Genomic DNA, 27,754 nt, shown 5'->3' with positions numbered 1-27,754 from the left:
GCTGTGCCACCGCTTCGCTGGCACAACCGCTGGCACAATCCCGAGCCACGGGCGGGATGCCGGCACCGCGCGGGAGGAGTTCGCCTGCGCAGGCGCGCGCCGGGACGCCGCGGGTGCCGACGCCCGGCGTCGACGTCGGGGGGCCGCGTGCGGGGAGCCGGGCCGGGCCTCCAGCGCGCCGGGCAGCGCCACGCCGCGGGGCTCGGCCCCCGACTCGGACCCCAGCTCCGCAGGCCCACCCCGCCCCCGCCACAGGCCCCGCCCCGGCCCCGCCCACGACAGCCCGCCCACGCCCCGCCCACGCCCCTGGCCCCGCCCACGCCCAGCTCTTGCCGGCCCCGCCCCACCGCCCCGCCCCCACCGCCCCGCCCCCACCGCCCCGCCCCACGTCGTTAGGCCCCGCCCCCGCCCAGGCCCCGCCCAGGCCGCACTTCCGCGCAGCCCCGCCCCCAGCCCAGCTCTTGCCGGCCCCGCCCCAGGCCCCGCCCCGCCCCGCGGCCGCACCCACTCGGCCTCGCCGCCCCGCCCCGCCCGCCGCCCCGCCCGGCTGGGTCCCGGGAGCGCGCCTGCGCAGTGGCGGCGGGTGCAGTCGGAAGCCGGCGCGGACGGCGGGGGCAGCCTGGACCGCGGCCTCGCTGGGAGCGCGGGTCCGGCTCTCGCCCGCCGCCGGGGCCTGGGCCGCCCGGGGCCGGGATGGCGGCGGCCGAGTCCGGGGCCCACGCGCGGCTCGGCGGCGGCTCGCCGAGCCCGGGCAGCCCGGCCTGCAGCCCCGAGCTGGGCAGCGGAGGCCGCGCGCCCCCGGGGCCGGGGCCGGGGCCGGGGCCGGGGCCGGGGCCGGGGCCGGGGCCGGGGCCGGGCCACGCTTTCCGCAAGGTGATGCTCACCAAGCCCACCTTCTGCCACCTCTGCTCCGACTTCATCTGGGGGCTCGCCGGCTTCCTGTGCGACGGTGAGCGCCGCCGCCCGCCGCGGCCCGCGGGGGCTTTCCCGCGGGGGCGCGTTCCGGCCGCGGGGCAGGAGGGCTCGGGGCGCCCGGCTTCCTCGCCTGTCCGGGTCCGGGGGGACGGGGCGTGAACGCCCCCGCGGGGCGGGGTGAGCGACGGGGCAGGTGCAGCGATGGGGGGCTGCGCGTGGCTCGGCCGCGGGGACGGCGACGGCCGAGTCCGGGCCCGCGCGTGGCCCGCTCCTCCAGGCAGCGCCGCCCGGCCCCGGCCCCGGCCCCGGCCCCGGCCCCGGCCCCGGCCCCCGCGCCGCTCCCGTCTCACCCAGGGCGCGTTCGCTCTGCCGCCCACAGGGGCCTGCTGTCTGCGCCGCTCGGTTCAGGCTCCCGGACAACCTGCCCTGGGCCTGCCACCCCAAGTCCTGCGTGTCCCAACAGGGCTCCCACCCAGTGCCCAGCCGCCCGCCGGGCGAAAAGGCCCGCCCTCCTCTGGCTCCCGGGCGGCCGGTCCGTGTGCTTCCAGGCTCTGCTCGCCCTAGTCCTGCCCCTTCCTCGGGGCAGGTGGGTGGTGGGGTGGGAGCCTTTGCCCTGCTCAGGGAGACAGACCTTTGGTTCTGGGGGCAGAGGGACACTGAAGGCAGAGGTCTGTAGAGACCTGGCCCTGTCTAGGCTGGGCCCCTCACACAGGATGCCTCTGTCAGGGTCAATGGCATGGTTGTCCTGACCCCCCAGGGCTGCCCCAGGTGGCTTGGCCAGCGGGCATGGGAGTGGCCATCCCCGGCCTCTGTCATATTGGAAACACTGCACTGCCCTGCCTTCCCCGGGGAGTCCCACGAGGCTCACTAAGGTGGACGATGTGTTTGTGCAGCCTACTCAGTTCGTGTGAGGCTAGACCCAGGGTCCCCCCCTACACTTGTGAGGTGGTCAAGGCAGGGCTCCGGTTCTGCTAGATCCAGGGCCCCCTTCTGCAGGTGAGAGGTGGTGAAGGCAGGGACCCAGGGCCTCCCCCTCCTCCACACAGGTGAGAGGTGGTAAAGGCAGGGCTCCAGGTTCAAAGGGCTGAGCAACTCATTGAAAGAGGCTGGGCGTGGGGCTGATATGGAGACCTTCACGGGGCAGTTGTGTGGACATCTGCCCCCCCCCCAGCCAAGAAGGGGCTGGTGATCTTGGTAAGTAGAAAGGCCTGACAAGAATGTGGGAGGAAGAGCCCCCTCCTCTGCCAGGAGCACCCAGGACATGTGGTGTGAGGTGATGGGGCGCTATCTTCATGGGCCAGGGGAGGAAGCTGGGCCCGGCCTGCCGACAGCTGCTGGCCTCTGTGGCAGAGCTGGTCTGGGTGCTGAGAAGGGAAGCTGACAGAGCTCATTGCTGGGCCTCTGTGTCTCCTCTTCTCCCACCTGAGCCCAGGCTGCTTCTGGAGTTTTCTGGGAAGCAAGGCCTCCGGGCTGCTCTGGTCTCCCTGGGGAGGAGCTTGTCTGCCTCCCTTTCCGGAATGGGTGGGATGGGGCTGCCTTTGGGCCCAGTGGGCAATTTCACCTAAGACTGTTTTGGGGAGTTGTCCCTCTGCAAGCTGCTCACTTCCCCGGCCCCTGCAGCCTTGTCCATCCCATCCCACCTCAGTGGGGCCCACCTTGGGTCCCCCATCCTCACAGACCCTCCCCACTGCATGTGCCACCAGAGGCTGCCCCAGCCACTCTGGTTGAGGTCTCCCCCATTCCTGTCCATCTTTGGGTGCATCTCACAGCTGAGCCTTAGTCTTGCTGGGCCTCCCCAGGACTGGTAGGGGTGCCCCCTTGCCTCAGGTGGGCCTCGGGGGTACAGCACAGTCTGAGTGCTCACTGCCTTTAGGGCTCTGGGCTGTCCACCTCTCTGGACAGGGGTAGATGCAGCCCTCACTGGGTCAGCCGTCCCACCGGCCTCAGTAGGGTCCTGGCCCGTCATCACAGGCTGGCTGCGGGTCTCAGCAGGCACACAGCGTGTGGGAGGGGTAATTAGGGGTGTATGCAGTTGTGGGTGAAGGAAGGGAATCCATGGTGAAGCCCGTCTGGGGGCATGTGCAGAGGTGCCCATCTACCTTCCTGCCCCTTGCAGAGACTGGAAGGAGAGTTGAGCCTGTGTGTGGGGGCAGGACCACTCTTGGGATACCAGATATGTCATCTGGGATGGTCAGAGCCATCAGGGCCCCGCTTCATGATCTGGGCTCTCTCAGAATGAAGGGTGGGGGGTCAGAGGATCAAGGTGTCTCTCTGCACTTTTGGGGGGAGGAGGCTGTTGCCATGGCTTCCCTCTGCCCCCATGACCCTGGGCATGGTGGGAACTACCCTCCCCATCACTCCCACAATTGGATGGGGCTGGGGACTGCCCTGACTCACCCAAGTGGGAATTGGCCCCATCAGCTATGGCAGAGAGTACCCACTGTGGCGGGTCCTCTGCCCTGTCGGAACATTGGCCCCCATCATGGCCCTTGGCGGTCCCACTGGCTGAGGCCTCCTGCCTGCATGCCAAGCCTGGGGTCTCCTGGTTCCTGGGCAGGACAGAGGCCAACTCCAATGGCTTTGTTCCCACAGTCTGCAACTTCATGTCCCATGAGAAGTGCCTGAAGCAGGTGAAGACCCCCTGCACCGGCGTGGCCCCCAGCCTGGTCCGAGTGCGTATGGAGTATGGGCTGCCATCCATGCTGGGCAGGGCAGAGGGGTGGGGAGGGGCTCTGGGGCAGGCAGGGCTGGACTGGTGCTCAGGCCTCAGGTCGGATGGGATGGGCAGTGGGACCAGCGTAGGGGCTGGGGTGGGAGAGTGCCTTGGTGCTAGTCTGGATCCCTGAGCTCCGGACTGCATCCCTGCCTGGGAGCGCCTCCCAGAGCGGCAGCCAGGCCTCACTCCCCACTGCTGCTCGCCTGTGTCCCCCACGTTCCCCAGCACTGCCCCTCCTGCCTGTTGGTGTGCCTCCTCCACCGGTTTCATCCAGGTTGCCCCAAATGGAACAGACCCGGGGATGTGGTCAGTGCCAGGGCTTCCTGGGCAGCACAGCCAGGCAGGGAAGGGACGCAGCTCCAGAATCCAGACCATTCCCACCCCACCCCCCAGGTGTCCCCCAACAGAAGGGACTTCGTGAGGTCACCGTGGGGGACTCAGGGCAGCCGTGGCCCTATACACAGAGTGGGGAGGTCTCTGTGCGGGGCAGTTCCCAGCAGAACCCCTCACAGCACCTCAGGAGGATCTGGGGGGCACTGCAGTGGTCAGGCAGGTGGTGTGGGGTGATGGTGGAGCTCTGGGCTGTAGAGGCCTGGATGAGGGCTGGGGTGGGGGTGGGCAGTAGGCCCCAGACGGAGGCTGTGCTCTGCCCTCTGCAGGTCCCGGTGGCCCATTGCTTTGGACCCCGGGGGCTCTACAAGCGCAAGTTCTGCATCGTGTGCCGCAAGAGCCTGGAGGCGCCCGCGCTGCGCTGTGAAGGTACCACTGGCCAGGGGCTGGGTCTCTGCTGCCCTCGGCGGCCCAGCCAGCCCTGCAGGGCCAGGCGTCTGGTCAGGGGTGGAGGGGTGGCCTGGGGGGTGGGGTGGGAATGGTCTGGATTCTGGAGCTGCCGGGCCTGTGGCAGGTCCAGTGCTGCAGGCTGTTCGTTGAGGTGCCCGAGGCCGGAGAGGCGCCGAGGTGAGGGGCGGGCCCAGCCTGGCGCTTCGGGCTCAGGACGCCTAGAGATGCCGCGGCGAGGGGGCCCGGGCCCCGCAGAGCCGCCGTGAGAAGGGGCGGGGCCGTGGGGAGCGGCGAGAGGCCCCTAACCCTGCCCGCCCCCCAGTGTGTGAGCTGCACGTTCACCCCGACTGTGTGCCCTTCGCCTGCAGCGACTGCCGCCAGTGCCACCAGGACGGGCACCAGGACCACGTGAGTGCGCGGGCCTGGCCGGGAGCTGGGGTGGCGGCGGCCGGGCCGGTGGAGCCTGCTAAGGGCTCCTTCTGCAGGACACGCACCACCACCACTGGCGCGAGGGGAACCTGCCCTCGGGGGCGCGCTGCGAGGTGTGTCGGAAGACGTGCGGCTCCTCCGAGGTGCTGGCCGGCCTGCGCTGCGAGTGGTGCGGCGTCCAGGTGGGGGGCGTGGGTGGGAGTGGGGTCCTGGGGCGCGGCGGGTGGGGAGGCGTGGGTGGGAGTGGGGTCCTGGGGCGCGGCGGGTGGGGGGCGTGGGTGAGAGTGGGGTCCTGGGGCGCGGCGGGTGGGGGGCGTGGGTGAGAGTGGGGTCGGGAGCGCGGCGGGTGGGGGGCGTGGGTGAGAGTGGGGTCCTGGGGCGCGGCGGGTGGGGGGCGTGGGTGAGAGTGGGGTCGGGGGCGCGGCGGGTGGGGGGCGTGGGTGAGAGTGGGGTCGGGGGCGCTGCGGGTGGTGCTGTGTCCAGGTGGGGGGCGTGGGTGGGAGTGGGGTCCTGGGGCGCGGCGGGTGGGGAGGCGTGGGTGGGAGTGGGGTCCTGGGGGGCGTCCAGGTGGGGAGGCGTGGGTGAGAGTGGGGTCGGGGGCGCGGCGGGTGGTGCTGTGTCCAGGTGGGGAGGCGTGGGTGAGAGTGGGGTCGGGGGCGCGGCGGGTGGTGCTGTGTCCAGGTGGGGGGCGTGGGTGAGAGTGGGGTCCTGGGGCGCGGCGGGTGGGGGGCGTGGGTGGGAGTGGGGTCGGGGGCGCGGCGGGTGGTGCTGTGTCCAGGTGGAATGCGCCGGGGGCGCCTCCCTTCTGTTGGAGCCCGACTGTCCTGCTCTCTTGGGGTGGGGCTCCCCGGGGTCCAGGCCGCGCGGGGTCCCTGCGCCAGCCCGGCCCCGCCCCCTCCCGCGCGGACGCCCGGGCTCAAGGCCGTGCCCCCGCCCCCCGCCCCCAGGCCCACGCGGTCTGCTCCGTGGCGCTCGCCCCCGAGTGCACGTTCGGGCGCCTGCGCACTATGGTCTTGCCCCCCGCGTGCGTGCGCCTGCTGTCCCGCAACTTCGCCAAGACGCACTGCTTCCGCATCGCCGAGAGCGCGGGCCCCGAGCCCGGTGAGCGCCGCGTGCGGGCGGCTGGCGGGGCGCCCGGGCGGGAGGGGGAGTCGCACGGGACCGAGCGAGACGCCGCTGTGTGCACCCCGCAGGCGCGGGGGACGACGGCGTGGACGGAGAGGCGCCGGCGCCCGAGTCCAGTACGTGCCCCCGGCCGCTGCCCAGCCCCCGCCCCCCCGCCGGCCCCGGCCCCCGTGCGGCCCGGCGCTCACGCGCTTCGCTCTGGCCCAGACAAGCAGACCCTGAGGATCTTCGACGGCAGCGACGCCGTGCGCCGGAACCGCTTCCGCGTGGTCAGCGTGCCCCGCCCGGCCGGGCCCCGGGAGGCGCTGGTAAGGCGGGGCCCTGGGGCGGCGGCGCCCGTGCCCCGCCCGCTGGCCCACACCGCCCGCCCGCAGGAGGCGGCGCTGCGAGCCTACTACATCGCCGGGCACCCGCGGGACTTCGAGCTGCAGGCGCTCCCCGCCCCGCTGCAGGCTGGCGACCCGGGGGCCAGGGGCCGGGCCCCGAGCGGCGGGACCTCGGAGGACGAGGGCAGCAGGGGCCCCAGGTCCCGAGAGGTCTCGCCTGAGGCCTGGATCATCCGCACCCTCCCTCGGACCCAGGACATCCTGAGGGTCTACCCTGCCTGGCTCAAGTGAGGCCCAGCGTCTGGGCACAGGCTCTGCCTGCAGGAGTTGGGAGGGGTTGGGGGCTGAGCGGTGCGGCCCAGGCTCCTGAGCGTGTCCCCTGCAGGGTGGGTGTGGCCTACGTGTCCATTCGTGTGACTCCGGAGAGCACCGTGAGGGCGGTGGTGCTGGAGGTCCTGCCAATGCTTGGGCGCCAGGTAGGTACATGGCCTGCCCTGGTCCCAGCCCTGGGTGGGTGCCCCACCTGGGTGTCCTGGGGAGGTGGTGCTGGTCCAAACCTGAACTCCCAACTCTGTCCCTGCAGGCCGAGGGTCCCGAGAGCTTCCAGCTGGTGGAGGTGCTCATGGGCAGTAGGCAAGGTGAGTGGGTGGCCTGCAGCCGATGCCCCGACCGGTCTGCCCCGGGTGCCCTGGGGTGTCCGGCAGCTATTCACAGACCTGAGAGTGCCCAGTGCTGACTCACCCCCCACCCTGCAGTGCAGCGGACGGTGCTGGCGGATGAAGAGTTTTTGCTCAACCGGCTCCAAGACATCCGACAGGTCAGTGGGTGTGGACGCTCGCCCCTGCGAGCTGCTGGCCTTTGGCCATGGTCTCCACCTCACAGAGAGGGCCCCCATGGCCACCCAGGTGGGCTGCTGACCATTCTGGCCAGCAGTGCCTCCCTCTCACGCGTGGCAGGTTCATCTGCTTCCTAACAGGCTACCTGTTCCTGGAAAGTGGGGTTTCAGGGGCCACGGACCCCCTGAGTTTCCTGTGGGGACTGGAGGGAGGAAACTTGTGTCTTCCGTCCTTTCCTCTTCTCTCCTCTTCTTCCCAGGGCCCGTTTCTGGGTGCGGGTGGAGGGCCTGGAGTGGGGTGCCGCCCTGTGCTCCTCTCAAGAGCACCCCTCCTCCTCCCCACAGACGTCCCTGCGGCAAATGAGTCAAACTCGCTTCTACGTGGCTGAGAGCAGGGCTGTGGTCCCCCGTGTCTCCTTGTTCGTTGGTGGCCTGCCTCCCGGCCTGTCCCCCCAGGAGTATGAAAACCTGCTGCATGAGGCTGTGGCCACCAAAGGTGTGACCACCTGGGCTGGCCTGGGGCTACTGGCTGCTGGCCACTGGGGGCAGGGCAGGGGTCCTGAGACAGACCATGGGGGCTGCTGGATGAGGCCAGGTCCTCCTACTCCCCCATCACTGTCACAGCCTTTGCCCAGATGGTGCCCCACCCAGTGGGTCTCCTCACCTTGGGGCCCAGACTGCGACACCTCCTCTGAGGGGCTTCTGGGCCTCCCGAGGCCCAGTCTCTGTCTTCTCTGCTCTAGTCTCTGGGCGTGAGGTGTGGAGGGGAGGGGGCTGTGCCTGGAGTTGGAGGGTGTCCCTTCCTGGGGTCGCTGGCCCTGCCTTGTGGTGAAGTTTCCCCTGAACAAAGTGGCTAGGGGGCTGCCGCCCTGGGGTGGGCTGCCCTGGGGGCCTCCCTGACCACAGCCTGTCCTTGCAGCTGGCCTGGTGTCCCTGAGCCACGTGTACTCCTCCCAAGGTGAGCCGCCCCACCCGCAGTCGGTCAGGTCAGAGGTCGCTCCCTGCAGATAGAGGGAAGAGCCCTGCCCTTCTTGCCTCTGAGGGAGCCACGGGTGAGGGAGACGTGGTTTGTTTCCTGGTCCTCGGGGGTGATGCTTTGCTGAACTGTGACTGAGGCCACTGTTCTGCCTGCGGGTTCACATCTTTATCGTGGAAAATGTCAAATTTGCCAGAAGTGAAAGAACAGCACCCTGAGCCCATATCCCTTCTGTGGGTCCTCAGCAGTTACCAGTTCTCTGTTTCTGGGGGCTCATCCCTCCATGGTTCCCAGGGGGCTTGGTGGGCCGGGGAGTGAGGCTGTGCTCAGTCCTTCCACCCTACGTCTTGGTGGCCTCCCTCACGTCCACCCACCAGGTCCTGTCTCTCTGATGTTTGGCTGTCCCTGAAGGCTCCCCTGGGGGTGAGGGTCCTGTACCTCCTGGATGCCCTTGGGTGGGCTGACCTGAAACTTGCCCTGGCCTGAGCTCACAGCCTACCTGCCACAGGTGCTGTGGTACTGGACGTGGCCTGCTTTGCAGAGGCCGAACGGCTGTACATGCTGGTCAGAGACACAGTTGTGCATGGCCGGCCACTAACTGCCCTGGTGCTCCCGGATGTGCTGGTAAGTGGGAGCTGGGCCTGGGGGGACGTGACTGCCACTACTGGTTTTGTTTAATGCTCGGGCATCTGCCACACAATCTTGATCCACACAAGTGAGAGGCCTGCATGGACCGTGAGGACTCCCCACGGACCCTCTCCCTCTGTGGGGTCACTGGGCCTGGCCTCACTCCGCTGCCCAGCCTGCTGTGAGACCTCTGCTTGCGCCCTTGGCAGCCTCAGCCAGCAGGTGGCACTCTAACCAGACCCAGCACTGCCTGGAGGAAGGGTGCCTGGAGGAGGGGTGCTTGGCAGCCAGCCTGGGCGAAGGTGGGCTCTGTGATAGGTTCAACATGGGTCAGGGCGTGGTGAGGGGCCAGCACTGGTCCTTAGCCCTGCAGCCCCCAGGTGTCCGTGGCTGCTGTGCCCCTCACCCCTGGCCCTGGCCCCTGACCTCGTCCAGGGGAAGCGGAATGACAGAATGAGCTCAGGGCCTCCGACAGAGTGGGCAACGCCTGCAGGTCCCCACCGCCCTTCCCCACCCTGAGCCGGCTCAGGACAGGGTGGCCTACCAGAGGTACACAGCCCAAGGGTGAGGGCCATCAGCCAGCCCTGGCGGCAGAGCTGGGCCGGATGCTGACTGACTTGCACTTCCTGCCTCCTGGCGGTTACCTGCCCCAGGGAGCAGGTGAATGGTGTCTGCAGGCAGCTTTGCCCGGTGGGTCACAGGTCACCCCAATTGTGTCCTTGGCCTTGGGCCATGGCTACTGTGTTTCTCCCCAACCTGTATGTATCTTGTCAGCCAGCAACCTCATTGTAGGGACCCCCAGCTCCTCTGCCTCATCTTTGCCCATGGGGACCCCAGCCTCCTGCTACTGTCTTCTGGGCACTGTGTTTTGGAGATTAGGGAGGAGGGGCTTCATCCTGAGCCTAAGGGAGGTGTGTGGCCTCCCAATGAATGGGGCTGCTGCTCCTGGCTGCCATGTGGGTGGGCAGGGGCCTGGGAGTGGCGTCCTCCCTGGCTGTGCACCAGGTGGCTCCTAGCGGGGCAGGTGGGGTCCAGCCTGTGCCTGTGGCTGCATGGATGGGGTGGTGGGTGAGGTCTTGGGGACATGTGTCAGCAGCTGTGCCTTGTCCTATGTGCTCAGAGCTCCAGGCTGGCGGCCTCATTTCAGCCCCGTTGGCCCAAGGTCTGTGGGTGTACCCTTTGCCTTGGGGGTGTCCCCAGAGGTCAATGGCGAACTGGGGATGCTGTGCGGCCCCCTGGGCCTTGTATGGGCCTTCTTTGGGAGGGGGCTGCTCCAGGTTGGCTCAGGCCAGGTGGCCCCAGGGATGGGGACAGCCTCTGTCTGGGCAGCATGGTGGGGGAGATGCCTGCCATAACTCCGTTCCTGTCTGTCAGCACTCGAAGCTGCCCCCAGACTCCTGCCCCCTCCTCGTCTTTGTGAATCCCAAGAGCGGAGGCCTCAAGGGCCGTGACCTGCTCTGCAGTTTCCGGAAGCTGCTGAACCCTCACCAGATCTTTGAGTTGACCAATGGGGGGCCTCTTCCTGGGTGAGTCTGGTGGAGGCCCTGCTGCCCGGCTCAAATCCTGGCAGGCCGTGAGGGGCTTTCACACACTTGCTGATGGGCTGGTGCGACCAGGTTGCGGTTTGGTGCTGGAACCCTTGAGGGCTGCTTTGGGTGGGGGATGAACTGTGGCCCGTTCCGCTGCTGGGTCTTGACCTCCTGCCCCCACTCGCCTGCGTGGCTGTGACTGGTGGCAGACAGTTCCTGTCTCCTTGTCACCAGGTTCCACATGTTCTCCCAGGTGCCCTGTTTTCGGGTGCTGGTGTGTGGTGGGGATGGCACCGTGGGCTGGGTGCTTGCTGCCCTGGAGGAGATGCGGCACCGGCTGGCCTGCCCCGAGCCTTCTGTGGCCATCCTGCCTCTAGGCACAGGTGGGGTCAGCTAGTGAGTTGGGAGGTGGGGACTTGGGATTCATCCCTTCCCGCCCCAAGTTTCAGTTGAGGCCTAGGGCGGGTATGGGTGTGGAGTCAGCCTGCCTCTCCCCACTGCCCCAGGGAATGACCTTGGCCGGGTCCTCCGCTGGGGGCCGGGCTACAGCGGAGAGGACCCTCTCTCGGTGCTGGTGTCGGTGGACGAGGCTGATGCCGTGCTCATGGACCGTTGGACCATCCTGCTGGATGCTCACGAGGCCACCAGTGCAGAGAACAGCGTGGCTGACCTGGAGCCCCCCAAGGTCCGGTGTGCCTGGTGAGGGTGTGGTGGCTGTGGGGCCCCTGTGGGTGACCCTTTACCCTGGTGTAGGTGCCAGTGCCACCCCCTTTATGGAAGGGGCAGTCGAGGCTCAGAGCAGTGACTGTTGGGTGACGGCCCAGGGCTGGCTGGCTGAGGGCCTTGCCTGTACCACGTGCTTGCTGCCTCCTCCTGGTGCTGGCATTTACCAAGCTGGACAGTCACCAGATAGCAGCAGCTCCGACAACAGCGGCGCAGTTGGGTTGGAGACGGAGGCTGGACCCCGCTTGGGGAAGGTGGGGAGCACCTGGCAGGGGCTGAGTAGGTGATGGGAGGATTTGTCTTGTCCGCAGATTGTGCAGATGAGTAACTACTGTGGGATTGGCATCGATGCAGAGCTGAGCCTGGACTTCCACCAGGCTCGAGAGGAGGAGCCCAGCAAGTTCACAAGCAGGTGTCGTAGGATTGAGGAAGTTGGGGCCGCCTCCTGGTGACAGCGTACTTCCTGGGGACGCACAAGTGGGAACTGGTGCAGAGGTGCTGGCATCTAGGGGCTGACTTAGGCTAGACGGGCCCCAGCCTGTAACAGTATTCTCCTCCTGCAGGTTCCACAACAAAGGTGTGTACGTGCGAGTTGGGCTGCAGAAGATGAACCACTCGCGCAGCCTGCACAAGGAGATCCGGCTGCAGGTGGAACAACAGGAGGTGGAGCTGCCCAGCATCGAGGGCCTGATCTTCATCAACATCCCCAGGTGCCAGTGGGCGGAGCTCTGCCCGGCCCAGCCTGGTTCGGCTCGGGCGGGACTCTGGGCCCTGTGCAGCCTCTCTCACCTGTGCGCCCTTCCCTCTCGGCACAGCTGGGGCTCAGGGGCTGACCTGTGGGGCTCCGACAGCGACTCGAGGTTTGAGAAGCCGCGCATGGATGATGGGCTGTTGGAGGTGGTGGGGGTGACGGGCGTCATGCACATGGTGAGTGTGGGCAGGAGGGCAGGTGGCCCCCAGTGTGATGTGCTGCCTGCTTAGCCTACCTGCCCACTCCCACCAGGGCCAGGTCCAGGGTGGGCTGCGCTCCGGCATCCGCATCGCCCAGGGCGCCTACTTCCGAGTCACGCTTCTCAAGGCCACACCCGTGCAGGTGGATGGGGAGCCCTGGGTCCAGGCTCCTGGCCACATCATCATCTCAGCTGTGGGCCCGAAGGTAAGTCATGGGGAGTGCCAGACAGGGCTGAGAGTCGGTGGTGAGGTGGCTCAACGCTGGCAGGCTGTGGCTGGGGGGGGCCCAGATGGCCTCAGCAGTCCTGCTGGGTCTCGTTCTTTCCTGACCCCCGAGGTCATGGGCCCAGGTAAGGTTGAATGGCCTCTCAAGAGCACCTGCCTCTCCTCTGTGGCAATGAGCATCCCAGCCTGCGAGGGAGGCGTCTGCCGGGCAGTGATGGGGCTTGAGCCCCTGCCTCACAAGCCATAACCATGTGCCCCCATTTCCTGCCCTTCTGTAAAACGGGACGAGAATGTGCTGGGTGTTCTGGGGTCCTTGGCTGGTGAACCTGCCCTCTGACCTCACTGGCCCTGGGACAGGTCCACATGCTCAGGAAGGCCAAGCAGAAGCCTAAGAAGGCCGGACCGCCCAAGGATGCCCAAGCAGATGGGGTGCCTACCCCCGAGGGGGGCCCCAAGTAGAGAAGGGCCCCAGAGCTGTCTCTGCCTGTTCTACAGCAGTGGATGGATGTGCCTGTAGCCCCGACCTTGGGGTGTTCCTCCCACAACCCTGACTCCCAACTGGTGACCTGGGGTGGGCAGGGGCTCTGGCTGGCTGATCCTTACTCCCTGGAGCCCAGGCCATCATGGAGGGCATGCCTCCCTGTGTGTCTCCCACCACCGCCAAACCCTGAGAGCTGGCAGCCCTGGACCTCATATGTGTCCCTCAGGCGGTCCCTGAGTGCTCCTAGAGTAGCTGGCTCCGAGGGTCCTAGTGTGCCCAGCAGATGTGGGGCACCCACCCACCACCAGCTCCTCTGGCCTCCCGACTTCCTCACCGCAAGCCTGGCTGTGGCCCAGGAGTGACAGGATTGCACTGTGCAGGAGAGCCTGAGGAAGCAAGAGAACTTGGCCACCGTCCTAAGGATGGACTGGTGCCTGGAGGGTGGGCAGAAGTGCCTGGAAGGACCAGAACTGAGCAGACCTGGGCCCTGAGGCAGGGCCCAGATAAAGTGGTGACAGGAAGTGTGGAGGAGCCAGCTTTAATCACCAAGGATGACTTGCACTTTGTACCTTGTTTGCCAACCATCAACAAGCCCCTTCCCAGTGTCTGCTTAGCAGACAGGATCCCTGCGGCCTCTGTGCTCCTCCACACGGAGACCCGTGAGGTGGGACATGGCTGCCGAGCCCAAGTCAGATGACCCACAGAGCTGTCTTAGACTCCAGGAGGAACCTGACCAAATACTGTCTGCCTGGGAAACCTCCCGAGGCCCCAGAGGCGGCCCCACAGACCCCACCTCTCCCCATCATCAGACCCTGAGCTGGGTCCCTTTGCTGCTAGTGCCTCTGGCAGGGCTGCCTCTGGCACCCCTGGTGGCTTTGCCCTGAGATTTGGCCTCAACCTCAGAAGTGCTCCCCCTCCTCCATACTCCCCCAGCTTCTGCCAAAACTGCACTGACAATGCACTGAGCAGCCTCTGGCTTCAGCTTGTGTGCCTCTGAGCCGTGCTTTCCTCTGCCTATCTCTGTGGTGTAATTGTTGTTTCCCTGCAGGCCCCGTTTTTGAGTGTCTGTAGGACTGTCTGTAAATTGGGGTTAGGGTGACCATCCTGTTCTAAAGGGTGTCTGTGTGGCTCTGCGTCAGTGGCCTCCTGGTAACCTACACTACCTGCAACCCTAACTTATGTCTGCCACAAATACATCTGGGCATGGCCTTGGCTGCTGTCTCACTCCTGTCTCTGTGTAAGGACCGGTGCACAGGGAGGGGTGGTTTGCAGCCTGGCAGCTGCCAGGGAGCTCTGCATGTAGGGAGGGGAGATCAGACTGGGCCAAGGGGTCCCGGGAGGGGCTGCCTGGCCCAGAGGACCTAGGGCCACAGCACACCCCCTGCTCCCCAACAAGGCTGAGGGGTCGCGGCTAGGCTCCACCAGCCCCCAACCACCTGACTGCCAGCCCCCACGCAGCCGTGAGCTTGTGCGGGCCCAGGATAGAGCTGGGCACTGACATCACAAGCCCACCCGGGCAGGGTCTGGCACTAGCAGGAAGCAGGAAGCAACGGGTCCTCGGCGCAGTGTGCGGGCTGGGCCAGGCCTCGCAGGGCCCGCAGGAGGGCCAGGGCCAGGCGCACGAGGAGCCGCAGCAGCAGGAAGGCGAAGGGCACGGCGATCTGCATGACGTGGAAGATGGCCGTGCTGAACCTGCTCAGGAGGCAGGTGAGGAGGAAGGCCAGCAGGCTGGCGCAGGGGTACAGGGCGAGCTTGGCGAACATGAAGGCGTGCTCCTGGCCCCCGAACCGCACAGAGGGCTGCAGGGTCTCCGCCTCGCGCAGCAGGGCTGCGGTCCACACAGCGAACTGGAAGATGCTGGCGAGGAAGGTGATGGCACAGCTGACCCGCACGCGCTCGAGCTCCTCGTGGGGCTGCCGGGCGAAGGCCGAGGTCTGCTGGTAGGCCAGCGGGAGGCCACCCACGAAGGCCAGCGAGAGCGTGTTGAGCAGCCCCATGGACTGTGTGGCCTTGCGCACGTGCAGGAACAGCGAGTGGTGGGCAAACCAGAGCAGGCCCACGGTGGCGAAGGAGCCGAAATACGCCAGGAATTGTGGCCCGTACGCGCTCAGTGCGGCCACCAGGCTGCCGTGGAACCTCTCCTCCACGTCCTTGGCGTCTGGGACGCTGTCCTCGCTGAGGATGTGAACAGATGCACCTCAGTGGCTTCAGTGCAGGCGTCAGTGCCCCGCCCCCACCTAGCTGCTGCTCCCACACCCCTGAATGTTGGGTGAAGGACACTAAGTTCAGGTCATCTATTTACACACACGCTCAGTACAGCGAAAGATCACGTGTCCCTCACCTGAAGTTCAAGCTGCAGTGCATCCTGTTTCTTTGCTAACTGGCAGCCCTGCCTGCTGGACCCCGGGCTGGGGAGCAGCCCTAGCCCTGAGCCCGAGCCCTTCTGGGCTCCACGGGTGGGTGCCTGTGAGGCCTGTCTACCCTCCTGCAGCCACCTGTCCACTTGGGGCACAGACCCGCAGACGTGATGGTGAGGAGCAATTCTAGGGCATGTCAAGCCCTGGGCTGCTCACCTCCTGAGGTCGTGGGGGCTGCTGCCCTCAACTGCACAGCCAGAGAGCCACGTGGCAGCTCTGATCCACCAGGGGGAGGTGCCTGAGACACTCTGTCCCCATAGGGGTGCTGCACATGTGTATGTGTGGGGGGGCTGGACTTGAGGTTTTGAAGGAGAGAGCAGGAGACAAAGCCTGAGGAGGTTGCCTGGGGACCCATGAGTCCTCAGGGCCAGCAGGGAGGGTGGCCAGGGCTCTCGGTAGAGTGGAGGGAAGCACATCCCCTACCCTGGCCTCCAACCATGGCCAGTCCTCACACCACTTGTGGAGGGGACCTGAGCTAGCAGATCATTCCAGAAGCTTGGGTCTAGGCCTGAGATTGGTACTTGTGGACACTGGCTCCCAATTTTAAAAATCCACAAGTTATGGTAAAAAGAATTCCCAGGAGAGAATCGGGAATGAAGACTTTGGACTGTCACACGCAGAGCAGGGAACCGGGGCTCCTACCGTGCTAACTGAATAGATGCTCTGAAACTCAGCCAAGGAACAAAAGGCCGTAGGAAGGAGGGAGACAGCCCTGGCTGGCGTTGCTTGGTGAGAGTGTTAGCGGCACCCCTGCAATGGTCACGGGTTCGATTCCCGCCAAGGGCATATACCTCAGTTGCAGGTTCTATCCCCAGCCCTGGTCAGGGCGCATGCGGGAGGCAACCGATCAATGACTCTCTCTCTCTCACTCACTCTCTAAAAAAAAAATCAATGGAAAAAATATCCTCAGGTGAAGATTCACACACAAAAAAAGGCGGGATCCTGACAGGAAGCAGATAAACCTGAGAAGTAAAAGCATGACCCAGAGGCGGGTCAGGAGAGCTAGTGGAGGGCTCAGCAGGGAGGCTGAGGTGGGGGCTGCTGGCACAGGACCCCACATGCTGGGAGCCCTGCCCAGGGTGGGATTCCTTCTCCGGGGGGGGGGCAGCACCTTTTTGGGGCTGGAGAATGAGAGGCACTTCGTGGAAAGGGGGCTACGGACCCACCATCCCACAAGCCTGGGGCAACCTGAGTGTGGATCCGCACCAGATGTCCAGGATGAGGAGTGTGGCCACGATGGCATAGACCCCGTCGCTGAAGGCTTCCACCCGTTCCTTGCTGAGGGGCTCCTGCAGGTCAAATGTGAAGAACTCCATGCTGTGAGCCGGGGGTTCCCGGGGGCCTGTGGACGTGGCAGGAAGAAGGAGCTGGCCAAGCCCTTGGGGCTGCCCTCTCCCCAGGGGGCCAGGTGCATGCAGGCCAGGGAGGGGACCTGCACTCAGCACCCACCCATGAGCCTGTCCCTGCACCAGCCGGCGGCCTTGCTGACGTGGGGGAGGAAGATGACGGTCGCCATCAGCAGGTATGACTGCACGAGACAGCACACATCAGATCCACTCCAGAGGGAGGGTGGCATGCACAAACGGAGCACAGGTGAGTTATAGCTCGTCAAGGCGAACAGCTTGGCCTCCTTCCTGCCGCGTCCACAGGCCCCCGGGAGCCCCCGGCTCACAGCATGGAGTTCTTCATGTGTCATTAAAATAATCCTCAGGTGAAGGTTCACACACAAAAAAAGGAGGGATCCTCATGTGACATTACCAGACCCACTCACAACGGGGCAGGGAGGACTCCCATGGCCCGGAGCCCTGGGGATTCTCAGTTCCCCCACGGCAGAGACAGGATCGAGGCACAGCGCCCTCCCCCCGTACCCACCAGCCAGCTACTCTCCACACACCAGAAACAGGGCTGGCAAGGAGAGGACACGAGCCTTGTGCACGGAGAGCAGGAATGTAAAAAGGCACAGCCCCTCTGAGGAACGGTGTGTTTCCCCCCAAAAGCGCACACAACTACCTCACGACCCAGCAATCCCACTTCTGAGTATTTACTCAGAAGTGGAAGTAGGCTCTTGGAAGTGTCTGCGCACTGTGTTCCCAGCTGCCCGTCTGTGGATGAGGGATGGACAAGCACAGGTCCACCCACACCATGGGACGTTGTTGGGGAATGAAAGGCAAGGGGAGTCTGACACTTGCTGCAATGTGGTGAACCTTGAGGACAGCGAGCTGAGTGAGAAGCCGGGCTCCTGTGCGCCCTCCCCTCCCCCCCCCTCTGCCGGGCCCCCACTCACCAGTGGGTAGAAGAACAGGGAGAAGCCTGCGGCTAAGAAGCACAGCGCTGGGCCCCGCAGGATGATCTGCAGGACATGCCGCCGGTACAGGCCACAGTGGGCGGAGCGCCCTATCTGGGGGTTCAGGAGGTGAGGGAAGCTGAATGCATACACCACGATCAGCGCCTGTGGGAGAGCAGGGCCTGGAAGGTCCAGTAGAGGCCGAGGGTGGGGGCCTCAGAGGGCAGGGCTCTGCTGTAAGGCTCATAGTGGGATATTCTAGGGGTGCAGAGGGGACAGGAGCCCCTGCTCTGGTGTGTGTGGGGGTCTCAGATGGCTCTGCTGGCCCTGCCGAGGACCCTTCACTCTCCATGTGGGAACTGGAGCCTCAGCCTCTGGATTCTCGGCTTCAGCCTACGGCAGGAGCCCCTGGGCAGGCTCTCACTGCAGCCACAGCCCACCCAGCACCCAGCTCCAGAGGACATTTGAGGGGTGGGGGGGCGCCTGGGCAGCCTACCTGCACGGCCCCAATGGCGATGACACACACACAGAACAAGAAGATGCCCAGAGGTACCTCGGGGAAGGTCACCATTAAGGAAAACTGCAGCGAAAAAAAACCCCAAAACCCACAAGAGCAGGTTCTGCAGGGCCCTGGGGTCCAGGCCCATGAGCCTCCTGTGTCTGGGCTGGGCTGTCTAGGGGATAGGTGGCCGGGCCCTGGGGGCGTCCCTTCCCAGACAGTAGGTCGTCCAGTGCTTCACCCTTTAGAGCTGAAGCGTCATCACACTCCTAAGAAATCCCCCAGGCCCCGTTCTCTGAGGCACAGCCCTGCCTTCAGACCACTGTTCTCTGTCCAAGTTCAGGGAGTGGGGGCAGGTGCAAACAGGGGTGCTGTTAGACAAGGAGGTGTGTGGGGGCCACATGCTGGGGATGAGCCTGGGATGGCCAGGAGCCTGAGGGCTCCAGGGCAGGTGGGAGCTGGGAGTACCAGTAAGCACGGAGGGGGGCTCATCAGCCCAGGCCTGCTAGGGCCCCTGGGAGCCTCTACTCCTCCACTCAGCCTGCAAACCTAAGTAACCCCTGCCCCTGGCAGGCACAGCTGCCGGCTCCCCCAAACCTCCTCTCCTCCTTGCCCTGCACCACCCTGCTGGTCTGAGGTTCTGAGGAGAGAGGATCCTGAGTTCTGAGTCTTCTAGCCCAGCAGGGGGCAGGCTGGATCCTGGGGTGGAGGGGAGGGGGCCCAGCGAGGCCTAGGAAAGGACCAGTACTCACTGTGAACGGCAGGAAGGTGATGGTCATCATGCAGGCCTGGGAAGCCGGAGGGCAGGGTGAGGAAGGGGAGGGGGAGGGATGGCAGCTTGTCCCTCCAGGCTGGTGTGTCCCCCACCTCCACCCCACCCCCTTGCCCATTGAGAAGAGGTCGGGCTCAGCTTCTCTGGGGCGCCCCCGGGAAGGCTGTGAGGAACTGGCAGAGAGGCTGAGAGCCTGCCCTCACTCCTTGGAGGGAGGGTCCACACGGTCATTTCCCCAAAGTGAGAGGAGACTCACCAGGTTGAGCAAGGCCAGGGTATCGTCTATTTTCCCAACCACCTGGAACAACCTGAACAATTGAGAGAAACAGGAAGAGATGTGCCATCAACCCCACCGTTCCAACAGCATCCAACACTCTCCATGTTTTCTGATTAAATCATCAGTGTGTCATTTTTAACCAAATTTAAACTACTCCTCAGTGTACAAAGGTTGGGAAACACTGAGAACCTGCGGAAGAGGGTACAAGCGCCCCAGAAACTACGTTGACATTTCCATGAGCTTCCTGACTCTCCTCACAGCTGCTTGAACAGAATCGGCGTGGAAACACGGGCGCACTTGGTAGCTCTGGGGGCCAATGTCCTCACAGCCCGGAGCAGGCTGCCCACGTGGGGCTGGGGCTGCTCCCCACAGCCACGCAGCCTGAGGGAGGCCCATGTGGGGCCACAGCGGGACACCACCTGGGGTCCCCTGGGGGCCTGTTCCAAGCTGTGAGGCCTCCACACTGGGTGCACACAAGATGGGAATCCTGAGAAGGACGAGCTCCAGCCTACAGTGGATTCGCTCTTCAGGCCTCAAGTCCAAAGACCACTTTTAAAAAGGGAAACCCTTGCCCCGGCCTGTGTGGCTCAGTTGGTTGGGCGGCGAAAGGCTGCTGGTTCGATTCCCGGTCAGGGCACAGACCCAGGTTGGGGCTTGATTCCCAGTCGGGGGCGTGCAGGAGGCAACCCATCCATGCTTTGCTCTCACATGGATGTTTCTCTCTCTCTTTTCCTCTCTCTCTCTAAAAATCAATTAAAAAATCTTTAAAGAGATGATAAAGATAATAAAAACAAAAATAAGGAAACCCTCTCAGGATGTCCCACACTACTCCTGCTGGAACAGCTTTCAGCAGGGATGTTTCTCGAGGCTCAGGGCGTGAATGAAGAAACAGAAGCAGACCACATGCCACAGAGCTCACCGGCGTCCATTCAGCAGCTGGAAACAAAATCCCTTCCTGAGGCCCGCAGTCCTGTCCTTGTCCTGCTCCCAAGGGGTCTCCTTGAGGCTCTGACCCCTTTGAGGATGTGCCTTCTACTGGACTGTGCTCAGTGGCCACGGTCCTTCCACCTGGGTGGTCTGTGTCCAGCCAGGGACCAAGGGTGGCCTGGGGGCCAGTACTCAGGGCAAGCCCTGGGCGAGGACACGGCCCCAAGGGTCTGGGGCTGGGGGATCTGTGCTGGCCCCAGAGGTCAGACTCCAGCAGCAGGGTGTGGCCTCAGGTGAACCAGCCCAGGACCGGTCAGAGGGGTCCGTGGCCACCCACACGGCCTCCTCTCTGTAACAAGGGAGGTGAGGGAGAAAGGCCGCCCCTAAGCCACCAGGCGCAGTCACTGCAGAAAACACCGTGACACTCTTCATGCAAGTGCCAAAGCCTGAAAGCCTCATATGAACATCCCCACCACCCGGTGCCCACCCCACCCAGCCTCTCCCTGGGTGCAGCTCTGAGCCCTTCCCCTCAGGTCCTAAGGAAGCTTTTCTTCCTTACATGGGTCCCCACGTAGTCACAGGAGCAGAGGGCGTCGGCTCCAGCCCTCCCTGTGCGTCTCGAGACGGCTCCAGAAGACAGCGGGGTGCCCCGCCTGGACCTGCGAGCTCTCGCCCGCCACGGTCCTCGGCCCTGCCACTGCCCTAACGTGCTAGGACAAAGCTGAGGCCCGGAGCGAGAACGGGCGAGGGGTGGGGAAGGGAGCCCTCCGCCCGATGCCTCTGGGGCTTAGCCCAGGCAGCGAGGGGCAGCTCCACGACCTGCGAGGGGTCTCTCTGGTGGGGGCCGTGAGTGCAGCTGCTGCGACCACCCCTCCGGGTGGGACGCCCACCCACCGGTACCTGGTGTGTGCTGCCCAGGCCACCGTCACGATGAGGAACGTCATCAGGTAGACGGCAATCCTGGTGGCCAGGAGTCTCTGTATACTTCTGTCAAACTGCTGGGATAGAGGGTGTCCCATCAGGTGGCTGCCTCTGTGGCGCCTGCAGCCCTAGGGGCCGGCTTTCCTGAGCACTGCTGGTGCCAGGCACTGGTCCACCGTGGGGGCAGCCCGGGCCCCGAGCACCGGCACTGGCCGCCTCGGTTCTGGGTGACACTGCCCACGGCAGACTCCACCGCATCTCCAGTCAACTCTCGTCAGAACCCTGCGAGAGACACTGTCGTCACCTGCCCACAGAGAAAGAGGCGAACTAAGCAGCCCTCTGGCCGCCGGGGCGTCCAGGGCAGACCCCAGCCGTCCATGGGCATCCTCTCCCCGCTGCTGCAAGGACGCCTGGTCACAGGCGAGGAGGCACCCCAGGGTCTTTCCAATGTCTGAAATCAGGCTCAGCTCCTAACTGTGCTCCTCACTCAGAGATACCCGAGCTGGCTATTCACGGAGACTTTGTCGTAGAAAGAACACCGTTCCCCTTGGCCTCTGGTATGAAACCTCCGTGTCCTGTGCACTGCGCAGGCCGCCAGCGGCTTGGCCTTCGCTCCCTGAGCACCCACTGTGAGAGACCTGGTGCTTCCCTCCCAGCCTGTCCTCAAGGCTCAGGGGCCCACGTACCTGCTCAGGGGAGATCTCCGTGTGGGTCACAGGCAGGATCTGCCAACAAAGACACAAAAGGAACCGAGGGACGTTTCTTGGGTTGGGCACTGACTGCTCCTTGGAGGCCATGGTGTTGGGGACTTGCGCCAATACAGGGCTGCTCCCCCCCCCCACCCCGCCCCTCCGGCTGCCTGAGGGGCAGCAGAGCCTGGGATGCTGCTGGGATGGGCCAGGCTCCACCAAGAGGCTGCCCAGGGCGGCAAGGCTGGGAGTGGCTCTGAGCTGGGTGGGCCCCACGGACCATGACGGTGGCGATTATGGACAGCAGAGCATCGCTGAAGTTGAGCATGCGGTGGGAGTGCTGGGTCGCAGCGGCGGTGTCCTCCTCCCTGGTGTCCATGGGGGAGTCTCCCTGATCGTCAAGGGCTGGCTCTGGGGTCTGGGGCCCGGACATGGCGGGGCCTGTGAAGAGCACAGGTCTGAGTCTGCCAGGGGGCTCCTGGGGCCTGGCCTGCTGGCTTCTGCCGTGACCATGGCAGGTGTTGTCTCAGGTGTGTGGGAGGAAGCATCACGCAGGGTCTACACCCAAGCAGGGCCCAGCAACGAACGTCACAAGCCCTCTAACAAAGCCAATTATTAAACCCCAAATGGACTGTTAGAAAGTGCTGGAGCCCGGCCGGCGTGGCTTGGAGGTTGAGCGTCAGCCTATGAACCAGGAGGTCAGGGTTCGAATCCCAGTCAGGGCACATGCCCAGGTTGCGGGCTCAATCCCCAGTGGGGGGCGTGCAGGAGGCAGCCGATAAATGACTCTCATCATTGATGTTTCTCTTTCTCCCTTCCTCTATCTTTAATCAATAAAAATATATTTTTTTAAAAATTAAAAAAAAATAAAAGTGCTGTGGACTGATTGTCCCTGACAAGTCTTGTGCCGAAGCCCCAGCCCAGTGGGATGGGATGTGGAGGCAAATGGGGTCAGACGAGGTGCTGAGGGTGGATGTGAGCCCTGTGACAAGAGACCAGAGCATCCTCTCTCCGCCACTGTGTGGTGTGAGGACGGTGACAGGCTGCAGGCCAGGACGCGGCCTCGCGGAAGCTGCACTGACTGCCCCCGACCACGGACGTCCAGCCTCAGGGCTGTGAGGTAAGCTCCTGTCTGTGGCTCTCTGCTCTGGTGGCCGAGTTGAGATAGGAGTGAAAATGATGAAACAGCCACATGACTAAAACTCAGAAACACGCACTGAGAGGTCACCAAGTTGCCTAATGATACAGCGTTGGACCATTTATGTGAGTCCACACAAAACCTTCCCCCTTCCCTGTGATCACAACCCACAGCACGAGCACAGAGCATGGGAGAGCAGTGCCCACCACTCGGGCCACACGGGGTGACCAGCAGGGAGGGCCGGGAATGGGTCCTGGCCTTTGCTGCCTCTCCCACCCACGTCTCACTGTGTCCGCTCACTGTTGCACGGTTCTAAGAGTTCTGACAAGGGCACACAGGGTGTAACCCCAGTCACACCAGTTCTGTCCCCAAGCAGTCTGTGTGGTCAAGCCTTCCTCCACCCCAAACCCTGGCCCCCACCTACGTTGTTACCATCGCTCTGCCTTCCCCACACTGTCCCATAGGTGGGCTTATACCCCATGGCGCCCCTTGGGTCTGGCTTCTTTCACTTGCAGTGATGCACCCGAGATTCACCGTGTTTCGTGACAAGCAGTGTTTTTCTCTGTGTAGTTACCAACGTGGCTGGACCTACACGCTCACCCACTCACCAGCTGTAAAATGCTGGCTGCGCCGCCTGAGGTTATGAATAAGCCACTGCAGGTGTCTGCACACCGCGCCCGCAGCAGCATCACTCACAGCCGCTCAGGGTGGACGCCACCTGAGTGTCCATCTAAGGAGGGCGGGTAAGCGAACGTATCCATCCCCATAGCGGGGTGCTGTTCAGCCTGAGAGGAAGGAAACGCCGACACACAACACGGGTGAGCCTGAGGACACTAAGCTGAGTGAAGCAAGCAGTCGTGAAGGACGAGGACTGTGTGATCTCACTCCCACGGTGCCCAGTCCCACAGAGACAGAGCAGAGGGCGGGTGCTGGGCAGGCAGGGACGGCTATGGAGTCACTGTTTCATCGGGACACCATCTCAGTCTGCAAGGTGAAGGGTCCTGTGGGCGGTGGTGACGGCTCACAACCATGTGAATGTGCCTCACATCACCAAACTGCATGCTTAAGTTGGTTAAAATGGTTAAATTTTGTTGTGTGTATTTTAGGATTAAAATAGTCCTAGTGCCTAACACACAAGTGTTCAAAACATGTCAGCTACGTTACCTTCATCATACATAAGCTTTTTTAAAAAAATTTAAAATATATATAGATAGGTTTTAGAGAGGGAGAGAAACATCAATCAAACCCGCAACCCAGGCATGTGCCCTGACCCAGAATTGAACTGGAGACCTCTTGGTTCATGATGCTCAACCACTGAGCCACACAGGCCGGGCATCACACACAAGCTTTAAGAGTGGCAGTGATGAAAGAACACAGGGCTGACACAGAAGAGCATGCAGTTGAGGAAGTTAAAGATGGAAGAGACGGAAGAATTTTAATCCTGGTGGAAATAAGCAGCTGCAAGTTCATATAATGGAGGAGTAACTGAAGACTTGAGCAGGGGGGCATTATGTGCTGTGCCAGGTGCCAGAGGCAGAGGGAACAGGACAATGACCCACAGTGAGGGAGACACACTGCGGTGCTGTGGGAGATTTCCTGCATGGACTGAGCCTGGGGAGGCTCACAGAGGGGATGCCCAAGCTGAGTCACCGGAACAGTGAGTGGCACTTACTGAGCGCACACTGAGGACCAAGCATTGTTGCAAGCACTTTATACATAGTATCTCTTTTAATCCTGGAACAATGCCGCGCGGTGCCTGGAGCAGGGAGAGCCTGGTGAAGCTGGAGCAGGAGCTCTAACTGGTACCTGCACCCGAGCTAGACTGACTCACAGAGCGTCGTGTGCCAGGTGAGAAGTTTGGAAATTACTGCGAAGACTATGCAGAGGTTATGCATATAGTTTACATATATTTATATACTCCACATACAAATCCATTATCAGGTATGTGTTTGCAAATATTCTCTCCCAGTTTGGGCTGTCTTCCATTCTCTCAACAGTATATGCACATTTTAAATTAATAAGACTATTTTCGAGTTTTAGGTTTGCAGAAAGCAGTTCCATGTGTACTTGACCACTCCCCTTCCAGCTTCCCCTCTGACATCTTGCACTAGTGTGGCACCGAGCCCAACTGGTGAGCCAACACTGATACATGGTAGCAACTTCGCCCACAGCTTACACAGGGCTCACTCTGTGGTAGCTCTATGGGTTTTGAAAAATGCTGGCTTGTATGCACTGGTGCAGCATCACACAGAAGTTTCACAGCCCTAAAATTCCCGTGCTCCCTCCTCCCCTCCCTCTCAAACCCCCAGCCACCACCTTACTCTGTCTCCACAGGTTTGCCTTTTCCATCATGGAGTTGGAAGCACAGTGTGCAGCCTTTTAAGAATGACTTGTTTTGCTAGCAACATGCATTTAAGGTTTCTCCATGCCTTTTTGTGGCTTGAGAGCTCATTTCCTTTATTATTGAACAATATCCCATTTTAAAGATGTACCAGTTTATCCATTCACCTATCAAAGGACACCTTCAACAATGTGTTTCAAAGTTCTTAATTTTGATGAAGTCCAGTTTGTTTCTTTTATGGAATGAGCTTCGGTGTCATATCAAAAAATCTCAGTTTCTGTCCTGGCTGGTGTTTCCCACTGGTGTCAGCCCACATACCGAAGGGTCTTGGGTTCGATTTAGCGTGAAGGGCACGTACCTGGGTTGCAGGTTCAATCCCCAGCCCAGGTTGGGGTGCGTGCAGGAGGCAACCAATCAATGTGCCTCTCTCACATAGACGTTTCTCTCTCCCCACCTCCCTTCCTTCCACTCTCTCTAATAATAGAAAAAATATCCTCAGGTGAAGGTTAACAAAAAAAATCTCAGGTTCTGTTCTAATTTTATGGCTTAAAAGGCTTCACATTTAGATGTATGATATATTTTGAGTTAATTTTTGCACATGATGGAAGGTACGGATTCATCTTTAACACACGGACATCTAATTCTCCCAGCGTTGTTTGTTGAAAAGACTGTTTTTTCTCCTATTACCATTATCCTTTTGTCAAAAATAAACTGACCACATACATACTCGTGGGCCAATTCCTAACTCTTTATTCTGTTCCATTGACCTACTCAGCTACCTTTCTATGAACACCACACAGTTTTTATTACCGTGGCTTGGTAAGAAGTTGTACCCACTTGTCCTCAGTCAAGCTACTACAGAGGTACAGGTCTGGGGATGAATCTGGGGATGAAGACCACAAATTCGGTTTTGGGCATGTACACAGGAGGTAAGATCTAAGAAAAAGTGTCTAAAATTGAGGAGAAGTGTGGTCTGGAGATACCTAAGACTGTTACTGTAGCATGCAGGGCTATGCCAGGATATAAAGGTGCTCCATAAACATTTACCGAGTAAAAAGTAACCACACTCCTTAGAACTCCCCTCCTGGCCCTAGGCCAGGGGAGGATGAGCGAATGGCCTCCAAATTCAAACAAGCTGTCGGACGCTACCCTGCCTTCTGGCTGAGGTAATCACGAGGTTGCCCAAGGAACCATCAGCGATCTTCTCCACACTGCTTAATTCTGAGCTTTCTCGACTCCTCATTTTCAACAACGCTGTCTTTACCTTACTCACAGTGAGAAGAGGAGCAGTCGGAGAATTTTAACTCCCAGTCCAGTAAATACATGCAGTTACCTGCACCTGCAACGCCTCTCCTTTCCTCCTTCTGCAACGGAAAGTGTTTTCCTCCGTTCAAAGTGAAGACGCCTGCCCTGTGCTCTGGATGCCATTCTCTCTCCTTTCTAGAGGTCCCTGCTTCACTATTCCTCCCTCCTGACACCCTTCCAACAGCTCTAGCCACTCAGAAGTCCTCGCTCACGTCTAGGGCCCCACTCCAGCTTCCATCTCCACCCCCACCCCCGCATTTCTTATTCCTCCACTTGCCTGCAGCTCCCACCTCACTGCTGCAAAGAAACTGTTCTGGGCGAGGTCATCAACCATCTCATTGTTGCTAAATCCATCATCCATTTTACCCCTTTTTCTATCTGACTATTAGGTAACATTGGACGCTACCTTTTTGCCCCTTGAAACATCCTTCCCTTAGCTCCATGACACATGCTGCCTTGGTTTCCTCCTGCTGGTCCATGCCCTGTAGGTTCTAACCCTTCCTCACTAAGTCTGTCCTCGCACACACACTGCCATCTGCATGCTGAGGACATCCCATGGCCAGCTGTCCCCTTTCCTGGGCCCCAAGCACCTGTATTCTACTTGTCAGACAAACACACCGGCTGGGGAAGCCATGTGATTTGTGTGCAATTCTACAGCAACGAGCTGTATCACTCGTTGACCTTGGCCAAGTAATGACATTGTTGAGTATGTCTTCTCTTCAAAAAAAAGCAGGGGTTAACCAGACTGCCTTCTCCAAGACAACCTAGGGTCGTCAAAATGAACCACCGCGTAGAAGGATGTGTGAGCAGCAAAGCGCAGGACACACTAGGCTACTGTTACTATAAAGATGGTAACAAAGTAGCCTGCCTGGGAAGAGAGCTCCTGCAGCTCGCCGCTGCGGAAGGACTGGGCTTTCGCGTGCACTTTTCAGTTTAAGACCGAATTCTCTGCGGAAGGGGCTGCAGCCTCAGATGCCTACTGAACCCGCCGGGCACAAAAACGAGCCAACGGGTCGGGTGAAAGCCGTCTGCCCCGAGGAGCAGCTCTAGGTGATCGGTGACACACGGGGTTCTGGGTCTGATTTTCCTACAGAAGCTGGGACACTGGGTTTTAAAATTTAAGTTTTCCAGCCTTTAGTAACAACCGACTCTTAAAAAACAAACCCACTTACGTGGCCCCCACCAAACCCGAGAAGCCAGGGCCGTCCACGGTGCTACCAGTCTCACTTACTAAATGGCGCAGGGGGTTTCGGTCGCTGCGAAGCTAAAGCTCCCCCAGGCGGTCACCCGCCCCTCCCGCAGCCCGGGCCTGCGGGCACCGCCGGCCGCCGCGCGCACAGCTGGCTCCGCCCAGGCCGCGGAGGGGCCCCTGACCCCCAGTCTCCGCAGACACGACCACCGAGGGAACCGGAGGAGCTCGGCCGGGAGCCGCACTACCTGGGCGGGAGTCCCCGCGGCCACCGTCCCGCGCGTCGGAGCCCGGGTCGCCAGGGAGCCGGGAGCCCGGAACTCGACGGCCGGAAGTTCTCCGCGAGACCCGCGCACC

At 62.3% G+C, this 27,754-nt stretch overlaps 2 protein-coding genes across 7 annotated transcripts; one reads left to right on the top strand and one right to left on the bottom strand.

Annotated features, from left to right (window-relative positions):
• Positions 1-601: 601 nt before the first annotated feature.
• Positions 602-13,850, top strand: DGKQ (diacylglycerol kinase theta). Of its 2 annotated transcripts, XM_081149827.1 has the most exons (23): positions 602-949; positions 3,508-3,587; positions 4,291-4,390; positions 4,734-4,819; positions 4,897-5,022; positions 5,788-5,941; positions 6,034-6,081; positions 6,173-6,273; positions 6,340-6,578; positions 6,677-6,767; positions 6,875-6,929; positions 7,047-7,108; positions 7,472-7,622; positions 8,046-8,084; positions 8,611-8,726; positions 10,104-10,255; positions 10,493-10,641; positions 10,765-10,943; positions 11,293-11,393; positions 11,545-11,691; positions 11,797-11,908; positions 11,985-12,137; positions 12,515-13,850. In XM_081149827.1, the coding sequence occupies exons 1-23, from the start codon at positions 694-696 to the stop codon at positions 12,614-12,616; spliced, it is 2,799 nt and encodes a 932-aa protein (XP_081005953.1). In that variant the 5' UTR covers positions 602-693; the 3' UTR covers positions 12,617-13,850. The 2 variants fall into 2 exon arrangements, with proteins under 2 accessions (XP_081005953.1, XP_081005954.1); XM_081149828.1 differs by lacking the exon at positions 4,897-5,022 and having other exon boundaries at positions 856-949.
• On the bottom strand, positions 13,161-27,754 carry TMEM175 (transmembrane protein 175). Of its 5 annotated transcripts, none has more exons than XM_081149850.1 (11): positions 27,646-27,754; positions 21,705-21,865; positions 21,422-21,460; positions 20,715-20,812; positions 18,867-18,918; positions 18,591-18,626; positions 17,836-17,919; positions 17,340-17,504; positions 16,505-16,583; positions 16,262-16,397; positions 13,161-14,813 (listed from the first exon to the last, which is right to left on the bottom strand). In XM_081149850.1, the coding sequence occupies exons 2-11, from the start codon at positions 21,855-21,857 to the stop codon at positions 14,168-14,170; spliced, it is 1,488 nt and encodes a 495-aa protein (XP_081005976.1). In that variant the 5' UTR covers positions 21,858-21,865; positions 27,646-27,754; the 3' UTR covers positions 13,161-14,167. The 5 variants fall into 5 exon arrangements, with proteins under 5 accessions (XP_081005976.1, XP_081005979.1, XP_081005978.1 ...); XM_081149853.1 differs by having other exon boundaries at positions 16,262-16,344; XM_081149852.1 differs by having other exon boundaries at positions 20,715-20,809; positions 27,646-27,741.

This window comes from Miniopterus schreibersii, assembly GCF_964146895.1.
Source record: "Miniopterus schreibersii genome assembly, chromosome: 1".
Lineage (NCBI taxonomy): Eukaryota > Metazoa > Chordata > Mammalia > Chiroptera > Miniopteridae > Miniopterus > Miniopterus schreibersii.
Note: the sequence above shows the minus strand (reverse complement) of the source record. Positions and strands in the feature narration are given on the sequence as shown.

Coding starts and splice junctions, on each gene's coding strand:
- DGKQ (XM_081149827.1), top strand. CDS start 694: ATGGCGGCGGCCGAGTCCGGGGCCCACGCGCGGCTCGGCGGCGGCTCG. Junction 5,023..5,787: donor GCGAGTGGTGCGGCGTCCAG/GTGGGGGGCGTG, acceptor CCCCGCCCCCAG/GCCCACGCGGTCTGCTCCGT. Junction 6,930..7,046: donor GCTCATGGGCAGTAGGCAAG/GTGAGTGGGTGG, acceptor CCCACCCTGCAG/TGCAGCGGACGGTGCTGGCG.
- TMEM175 (XM_081149850.1), bottom strand. CDS start 21,857: ATGTCCGGGCCCCAGACCCCAGAGCCAGCCCTTGACGATCAGGGAGAC. Junction 17,920..18,590: donor TCACCTTCCTGCCGTTCACA/GTGAGTACTGGT, acceptor TTTTCGCTGCAG/TTTTCCTTAATGGTGACCTT. Junction 14,814..16,261: donor CTCCTCATCCTGGACATCTG/GTGCGGATCCAC, acceptor TCACATCCTCAG/CGAGGACAGCGTCCCAGACG.